Source organism: Nylanderia fulva, unplaced genomic scaffold (assembly GCF_048542155.1).
Source record: "Nylanderia fulva isolate GAGA-0341 unplaced genomic scaffold, ASM4854215v1 Scaffold27, whole genome shotgun sequence".
Lineage (NCBI taxonomy): Eukaryota > Metazoa > Arthropoda > Insecta > Hymenoptera > Formicidae > Nylanderia > Nylanderia fulva.
Genome location: NW_028190336.1, coordinates 2,849,164 through 2,858,777, shown reverse-complemented (window position 1 = coordinate 2,858,777; position 9,614 = coordinate 2,849,164). Strand labels below are relative to the sequence as shown.

General features: G+C 53.5%; 1 protein-coding gene across 1 annotated transcript; it reads left to right on the top strand.

The window, feature by feature from the left end:
- The first annotated feature begins 7,373 nt into the window (after window positions 1-7,373).
- On the top strand, window positions 7,374-9,382 carry LOC146722812 (uncharacterized). The gene is made up of 2 exons (XM_085483778.1): window positions 7,374-8,049; window positions 8,679-9,382. Exons 1-2 carry the CDS (start codon window positions 7,374-7,376, stop codon window positions 9,380-9,382), a joined length of 1,380 nt encoding a protein of 459 aa, XP_085339904.1.
- The last annotated feature ends 232 nt before the right edge of the window (window positions 9,383-9,614 follow it).

Here is a 9,614-nt window from a genome sequence, read left to right as displayed (position 1 = left end):
GCTTCTGGTTCACTTAATTCATCTTAGTTTAACCAAGTAACTAATATCTCATTTAAGTAATGTAATTAAATGTCTCATTAGAACAGTTCATATTATAATTATAATTATAATTATAATTATTTCACAGTACATTAATTCTTTATGTACTATATATTTTTTATATATTTAATATTCCTCAAGATTAAGAATTCAATTATTGTTTAATTATTGTTTAATTAGTTAAGTTTAGTTTATGCTTAACCATATCAACTTATATCATTATATATCACCACATAAAGATCAATCATCAAAAATCCGCGCCTTAATTGTAGCCAATGACATTACGCCAGCACTTGGCAAGCAAGCTGCCAACCCTCGTGAACACGCGCGCACTGCGCAGTACATATGCGCCTTGGTCAAAAGACTGCCACGTGCTATTATTGTTGTACTTCTATTTATCAATAGAATATTAAAGAACTGTATGAGTCATATACTAAGCACTCAAATAATTACATATTCACTATTAATGATCCAATAAAAGGCATTAAGCACAGATTATTAAATATTTAAAAGTCAATTTTAAATGAATCTTACTATAAATGTCGAAGCCAATAAGAGGCTGACAACGAACACCAACTCAATGTAGCCAACCCATTCTTGAACACGCGAGCGCATTCAATCTAGTGGGAAGGGACTAATATTTAATAATTCAATTAAACAATAATTAGAGTTATTTCAACTAATTCAAGTCACAGAATAGGAACTTACTGATGTAAGAAGCACATATAAAATGTCTACTCCCCTCAGAAAAATAGCAGTTAGCCTCCAGTGGGGCCCAAAAATCTTTGACAGTTTTGCCCCAAGAGGGACAAGGATAGCACTAGTCAGAGATTGCAGCAGTCATTTATAAGTAAACTAATAAATTTCAACTACCAAAATTTTCACACACTATATCTTTTAGCCATAGGAATACACCAAAAATATATTTCCACGTGAAAAAGATATATATCACTGTGAACATGAACTTTTACTCCATATCCATTGGAGCGAGAGAGACAGCGACAGTCAATGATGAAAACTAATATTTTAACAGAATAAAATAATTCTGGCACTGCAAACTTTAATAGACACTACTTAATGTTAGTGAGAGTATATTAAAAATATTTCCACATGTGTAATAATTATCCAAAAGCCAGATTATATGCTTCTATCATAAGTCTATTAGTAAGAGAGAGACATCAATAGTCTCAACTCAATTTCACTTATTTTATATAAAATAATTAACGGAGATGTCTAAAATTTATATATGTAATATAGTTCATCTCAACAAACAATCTAACAACAATAAAAACCAGTTTTAATGCACTTTTCATTCATTTAATAAGTGTTTAACTGCCTGTCAAAAAGTAACTAGACAGGCAGAGCACGTGTGAATATTTCAATGGCTTATTATAAACAAACTAATTGTTTAAATGATCTGCCTCCATTTGCCATTAATCTTGGCACCACAAACAATAATTCTACAGTGTTTTATGTATTCAAAATACACTTTAAACCACCTATACACGTGCTACTGTACGGAGCGCACTCAGTACACGTGTACCGAGGACATAGTCTCTCGACGGACTCAACCTAACCTAACCTAACCTAACCTAACCTAACCTAACCTAACCTAACCTAACCTAACCTAACCTAACCTAACCTAACCTAACCTAACCTAACCTAACCCCAAAAAGTGGTTAGTACCGGATAAAAAGTGGTTAGTACCGGATAAAAAGTGGTTAGTACCGGATAAAAAGTGGTTAGTACCGGATAAAAAGTGGTTAGTACCGGATAAAAAGTGGTTAGTACCGGATAAAAAGTGGTTAGTACCGGATAAAAAGTGGTTAGTACCGGATAAAAAGTGGTTAGTACCGGATAAAAAGTGGTTAGTACCGGATAAAAAGTGGTTAGTACCGGATTTTTTCTAACAAAAAAAAAAAAAAAAAAAAAAAGGTGATTTTTAATCAGTATTGGACTTAATTATATTGGAATTATTAAAAGTTAGGACCAGGTGTATTTCCCCCTTCGTGGTTCGCGGCCTTGCCGTGGCGAAGGGGACTCACCCTTTGCAAGAGGATAGTCTTGCAAGGGGTGCCAACAGCGACCAATATCTTCCGAGGTACACTGCCCCCGGTCTCGGGGGCACGCCCTCCGTCTCTGGGGGCTCTCCTCGGGCGGTGGAAGAATTCCACCCCCCGGGGAGACGAGGGCCCACTTCCCCGTTAGAGCTTCGGCTCGTATGTGGTAAGGGATGGCAACCCGGAATTCAAACGCCCGGTGGCATGGCACCGTTAAGGAGAGGGGACTGCACGGCGCTTCGGCGCTTCCCCTCCCACCATGCTCTGTAGCCCGGTAAGCATACCGGGTAGAGCGGCTTCTGCCGCCCGGGGTTTTTCCCTCTTCTCCGTCATGGGGTGGGCCTGCTAGGGGTTATGCCTGGGGGGTGGGATCGGCGGGGGTCCGCATCGGAGGTGCCGCGCGTGACTACCCGAGGAGCTTTGCCCAGAGGGTTTCCCGAGGAGCTTTGCCCGGAGGGAGTCACGCCGGTGGAGGGGTCAGCATGGTCACCCGAGGGGGCTTTGCCCGGAGGGTTGTCCCAAGGGGCTTCTGCCCGGAGGGAGGCCATGCTGATCGGTCCTCGGAGTCCGTTCGTGGAACGGTCCCCGAGGACAGGGAGGTGCCTCAGGGTGCTGGTTGGGGGTCTCCAGGCTAGGTAGCCTGGGTTTCCCGTCCCAGCGTCCCTGAGGTAGGCAGCACCCAGGCCGCTCGGACGTATTCCGAGGCAGGGCTGGGTCGGCGCAGACGGCCACGCGTGGTCACCCGAGGAGCGTAGCCCGGAGGAGTTTTCCCAAGGGGCACTGCCCGGAGGGGACCACGCGGGATCGGCCGTCGAGGCCGCTCGGACATATTCCGAGGCAGGGCTCGACGGCGAGAGGGAGGTCACAGGGTGCTGGTCGGAGAGCTTGCTCTCGTCCCAGTGTCCCTGTGGCCTACCATCCTCGGACCGCTCGGACGTTTCCGGATCCGGGCCGAGGATGGAGGCGAAGGCGCACCGCGGTTACCCAAGAGGCACAGCCCGGAGGGGTTACCCAAGGGGCACAGCCCGGAGGGTGCCGCGGCCGCCCTGCCCCAGGGCCGCTCGGACGTTTTCGAGGACGTGGACCTGGGGCGAGAGTAGATATCCCCGGTCGGTCGGGACCGTTTCCTCTTCCGAACCGGCCGACCGGGGAGGCGCCTGCCCCTCTCTGAAAATCTTCAGAGAGGGGCGCCCACATATGCTGGTCGCCACGGCGTGTAGGGCAGGGCCGGGGAGCGGCGACCCTGTCCAAAGCGTCCGTGGGGCCCCCGGGTAGCGCCGCCCGCTGCGGTACCTACGTTGTCGGAGGCGTGGGATCCCCGAAAGTCCGTGTGGGCGTCAAATCCCACACGGGTGAGTAAGGGGCTCGGAAGTCTGGCCAGGGGTGCGGTATCCCCCCGGCCTAAGACATATGTCCCCTCCCCGGAGGAACTTGGGGCCCGGCCTTGGGGTGTGGCCGGTCACGTTTCGGGGCACCCCTTGGTCGGTGGGGGTATACCCTGGAGGACGGAGCCGCAGCGGGACAGTGGGATAAATAGAAATGAAGAACTTTAACCACACGATAAATACATTGAAGGCGGAGGCGAATCCCCTGATTAACGCAGGGGAGGAATCGGCATGTGACACCGAGGCGATGGAGTCAGACCATAGCCAGGGTCATGTCGACAGGGGAGACCCCTCGACAGCAAAGGGGGAACTGAGAGGTCGGACACCCATAAACGGGGAGGTAAGCGCGGAGATACAGATCGCCGCGGCATCAACTCCCCTCCCTCCGGACTCGGACCTACAGACGGAGAAAGAACCCGATACGGGAGGAAAGGAGGAATGGAAGAAGTGGAGGGACATGGAAGGAGGCAGGAAAAGAAGAAAAATGGGAGGCCGTACCCACGATCCTTCCACCTCCTCAGAGTCAGATCTGGATATAGAGGGGACGGAGAAGAATTACGTAGAGATCATCAAAGGTCCAATCCTCTCCGCCAAAAGGAAAAGGGGGAGACCCCCCACGACCTGGGAACACGTAGGGAAACATAAGGCGAAAAAAGAATTGATCCGCCTAGAACGCGAAGACGAACATCTTCAAGCGGAAAGGGACCTCTCTGAAAATTGGACCGAGAGGGCCAACACTCGGGCCATGAAAGCCCTTTTAGGAAACACCACGGAGGAAGGAAAAGAAGAGGAGGTAGAGAGACGGGAAATTCCAGATCTCCCCTCCTCAGAAATCATGGTAGAGGTGAACAAGTCTGTAAAAGCTATAAAACAGATCTCCAACTTTACAAAGGGCTATATAAAGGAACGTCCCGAAAAGTATTGAAAGAGGTGGCGGACGTAATAACAGCGGCCACAAGAGAACTCTGCAGACGAACAACGAATGAGGAAAACCTGAAGCTGATGGACGAGAACCGCCAACTCAAGGCGGAAATCACATCAATGAAACGCATCGTACAAGGGTTCCGGGAGAAGATAAAGAATCTAAGAGAGGAATTTATAACATCCGGCCAAAAAGAAAACATCCCAGCCGGAAAGAAGGAAATGTCCCCTGTTGACTCTCAAAGAGAAGAGAAAACAGGGACATTAATATCGCACAAAGACCGCCTCAACAGGTCTTAGAAACTGGAAGGGCCGAACTGGAGGCCTCAATAATAAAGCAGGTAGGCGACATGATTAACGCTAGATTAGCGGTAGTCGAGGAAAGACTGCCACCTGAAAAAAGTCTCCGACCCCCAGTAGGCAGCACTGCCAAATCGACGCCAATAAGGGAAAAACCCACAAGATCATACGCGGCAGTAACGGCAGCAGCAACAGCGATAAGACCAGGGATAAATCCCAAGGAAAAGAGGACGCAAAAAGCGAAACCCGCTCAAATCTCTGCCCCCCCGAAAAGCGGACAGAAAGAGGGCAAGACGGAAGTGCTCAAACCGAGGATAAAAGCAATCCAAGAAGTCAGCACTGATATTAAAATACTCCCAGCTCCTCGGGAGCAGGAATGGACAGTGGCAGAGGCGAGAAAGAGGAACAAGAAGAAGGAGGCGAAGAGCTTCGGATTCCCTCAGCCAATCCAAAAGGAGGCAAAGACTGCAATGATAGCAGCAACTGGAAAACGGGAGGCAGCAGCGAATAGCGGCAAAACGACGAAGGAGAAGAACAGAACCAACAAAAAGGAGACCAGTAAGCCGAAGGTCAACATACGTCTCCATAAGAGAGCGGCAATACTCATCAGTATGCCCTCTCAGAAAGACGATGAAATGGAGACTACGGACGGGAATGGCGAGGCGACCCAGAAATCACTGGGGGAGGCGATGGCTGGAGTGCAAAAAGAGATCCAACTTAAGGACTTCGGCATTCCAGCACTCAAGCCTAAAAGAGGCCGCCACAGGGGGCATCCTATACGAAGTGCCTGGAGAGGACAACGCCGAAAAGGCGAAATTGCTAGCGGAGGCTCTGAGAAAATCGCTGGAGCCCAAGGGAATTAAGGTCTCAATCCCTACCAAGAGGACGGACATGCGCATTTCATGCCTGGAGGACGCCACAACGGTAGACGACATCAGGGCGTCACTAAGCGAAAACCGGAGGTTGTCCGGCAGAAGAAATCAGGACGGGAAAAATATCCAGGTCTCCCAGGGACGGGCTGGGAACGTGTTGGGTACAAGGCCCCGTCCGCAGCGGCCAGTAAAATCATAAGAACTGGCCCGCTGGTCATCGGCTGGACCGCGGTCAAAGTGGAAGGCACTGGAGGCTCGTCCCCTCCAGTGCTTCAGATGCATGGGCGTGGGTCACATCCCGTACCACGTGCAAAGGCGGAGAAAGACCGCAGCGGCCTCTGTTACCGCTGCGGCCAAAGTGGCCACAAGGCCAATGAGTGCGCCGGAGAAGCCTTGCTGCCCGTACTGCAAGGATCACGGTCTAAAAGCGGACCACAGGTACGGGGGCAAGGCTTGCAAATACGCCACATTAGACGGCAAAGGGGGTAAGGGAGGCAAGCAGCAGGGGTCAGCCAAGAAGAGCAACGGGGGGGGTAACCAGAAGCCCACGAAACTGGTCCAAACAAGGGCCAACACAAAGGGGAGCAGCCTCGAGGAGGGGAGCAAATCATCTGCAAGCATGAATGCTCTCCTCCTCCAGGCCAATATAAACCACTCCGCCAGGGCACAAGACCTGCTCATGCAACACCTGGCGGAGTGGAATATAGATCTGGCGGTAGGTGGCGGAGCCCTATCGTGTCCTTCAAAGGGATAACTGGATGGGTGACGATCAGGGCTCCGTCACCATTATTGGTAGTTCAGCGAGAGGGGGCCCTTCCCCTTTCCCTATTGGGAAAAGAGGGAGGGCTATGTTTTAAGCAAAATGGGGGGAAATTGTCGTGGGGGGGGTGTACTTCTCCCCAAACAGAGACCTCGCCCAGTTCGAGAGGTACCTGGGTAGGCTGGCGGAAGAATTGAGCCGCCACCTCCCAGGGAGAGTATTGGTCATGGGGGACCTAAACGCGAAATCTGACGCGTGGGGTTCCCCCGTGACCAACGCAAGGGGCGAGGTCATAGGAAGAATGGGGGGCTCAGATGGACCTTCTAGTATTAAATAGAGGGTCCGAGTTCACGTGTGTGCGGCACAACGGGGGATCCGTGATTGACGTCACCTGGGGATCCCCTCAAGTCGCACACATGGTGAATGGCTGGCGAGTTATGGTGGGGTCGGAGAGCCTGTCGGATCACAGGTATATCAGAATGCGGGTCTCCGACCCTTCCGCCGGACGCCGGCCACCCCCCAGGGAGGAGGGAAGAGGTGCACCCCCACCCCCCAGATGGGCGCTTAAGCGCCTCGATAAGGACGCCCTGATGGCGGCCGCCGTAGCGAAGGCATGGAGAAGACCCCCCCATGCCAGACGCCTGCGACGTGAATGAGGAGGCGGCCTGGTTTCGCTCGGCAATGACGGAAATATGTGATGCCGCCATGCCGAGGTGCCAGGCCAACTCGAAAAGGAGGGGGGTGTATTGGTGGTCTCAAGAGATCTCGTGGATGCGAGCCACATGCATACGAGCGAGACACCGATACACCCGATGTAGGCGCAGGCGTCACACTATCGAAGAGGCGGCCGAACTGCTGGAGGATTATAAGTCGGCCAAGAAGACCCTCCAGCAGGCCATCAGGGAGGCCAAGGCCCGGGCGTGGAGCGAGTTGTTGGAGACCCTCAACAAGAGACCCATGGGGGCGGCCTTACCGGATTGTTAGAAAGAAACTTCAGTCCGGGGGGCCCCCCATCACAGAGGGTCTCCAACCAGATATGTTGGAGGAGGTGGTCACCACCCTCTTTCCCCCAGACGAGAGGGAGAAGGAGGGTGGGGACAGATCCCGGGGCCCTACGATCCAGAACGGATGGAGCGAGGACCTCGGGATCACAGGGAGGGAGCTCACCCGGGCGATCAAACGGCTCCGGGCAAAAAATACTGCCCCGGGGCCGGATGGGATCCCGGGTAAGGCTTGGGTCCTGGCCCTGAATGCATTGGGAGGGAGGCTAAGGCAGTTGTTTGACAACTGCCTTAGGAAGGGCCAGTTTCCAAGGATTTGGAAGGAGGCGAAGCTGGTCCTCCTAAGGAAGGAGGGGCGCCCCGCAGAATCACCCGCGGCGTACCGCCCCATATGTTTATTGGACGAGGCGGGCAAGCTGTTCGAAAGAATAGTAGCTGCCCGCCTCAGGGAACACCTGTCGTTGGTGGGACCCGACCTGGCGGATAGCCAATACGGATTCCGAGAGGGCAGATCGACAATAGACGCGATCATGCGTGTCAAGGCCCTCTCGGATGAAGTGGAGGAAGGAGGGCGGCGTGTTGTTCGCGACGAGTCTCGACATCTCGAACGCGTTCAACACGCTGCCATGGCAGCACATCCGCGAGGCACTGCCAACACCATGGAGTGCCTCAATATCTACAGGATTTGGTCGGGGACTACCTTAGCGACAGGTGGATAGCATACACGGGGCGGTACCAAAGGCCGCATCGTCAAAGAGTGACTAGGGGGGTTCCGCAGGGGTCGGTCTTAGGACCACTCCTGTGGAACCTCGGATATGATCAGGTTCTGCGGGGCGCACTTCTCCCGGGCATGCACCTAGTGTGCTATGCTGACGACACACTGGTGCTTGCCCGGGGGAATGATTGGGGAGACGCGAGGCGCTTGTCGTCGGTGGGGGTGGCGCTCGTAGGTCGGCAGAATCCGCGCACTGGGGACTGGGTGTGGCCCTCCAAAAGACCGAAGTCATATACTTCAGCGGTCCAAGGAGGAAGCCTGCCTCAGTCCCAGATACAGGTGGAGGGAGTCCAGATCGAAGTGAGGCCCCATATGAAATATCTGGGGCTTACACTCGACAGCCAGGTGGAACTTGGCGGGAAGCACTTCCGTCGCTTAGGCCCCCCGGATTAGGGCGGCAGGTAAACAGCATTGGCTGTTTGCTGCCAAACATCGAGGGGGCCGAAAGGAGAGTATCCGCCGCCTCTACAGGGGAGCGATAACATCTATGGCGCTCTACGGAGCGCCAGTGTGGGCGGGCGACCTGTTGGCCCCAAGTAAAGCGGACTTCTTCTGGGTAATCCAGAGGAAGCTGGCCATCAGGATCGTCCGCGGATACCGCACGCTCTCCTTGGAGGCGGCATTAGTGGTGTCAGGGGTCAATCCCATGGGAATCTGCTGGCGGAGGCGTACAGGGAACTGTACGAACAGAAGACCAACCTCCGTCAGCGGGGCTTGGCCTTGACACCCAAAGCGACGGAAGCGGCCCGGCAACGGGCTAAGCAGCGCGCGGTGAATAAATGGTCGGAGGATCTCCTCCGACCAAGAGCCGGAACGCGCGCTGTCGAAGCCATCCAGCCGGTCCTTCCAGACTGGCTGTCGAGGAGATCTGGACTAACCTATAGGGTCGTGCAGGTGCTCACCGGGCACGGGTGCTTCGGAGAGTACCTGCACGACAAGGCGCGGAGAGAGCCGACGAGGGAGTGCCACCATTGTAGCGAGGTCAGGGACACGGCGCAGCACACACTGGAATTCTGCCCAGCCTGGGCAGATCAGCGCCGTGCCCTGACCGACAAGATTGGAGGAGACCTTAAGCTCTCCAGCATGGTCAAGGCCATGCTGGAGAGTAAAGAAAAATGGGAGGCGGTCGCCTCCTTCTGCGAAGACGTACTTACGCGGAAGGAGGCGGCCGAAAGGGAGAGAGAGGCCGACCCTGATGCGCCCCCAATGCGGCGCAGGAGGGTCGGCCTCAGAGGGAGAAGATTCGCCGCCCAAGCGGCGATAAATTGAGGAGACGGAGGAGGAGGCGGGGTAGGGGGGAGGAAACATGTTCTCTCCCCCCGATCCCGCCCGTTGGAGGTGTGCAGGAGGGATCCTTCGGGGACCAAGGCCGAATCCCAACCCATTCTGGGGAAGGAGGGAGCCTGGTCCCCGAAGGAGAAACATCAACGGGAGAAGCGGAACGGAGGGGATGCGACTCCACCCTAGGGTGGGTTCAAGCGTCCCCTCTCCTTCCGCTGAG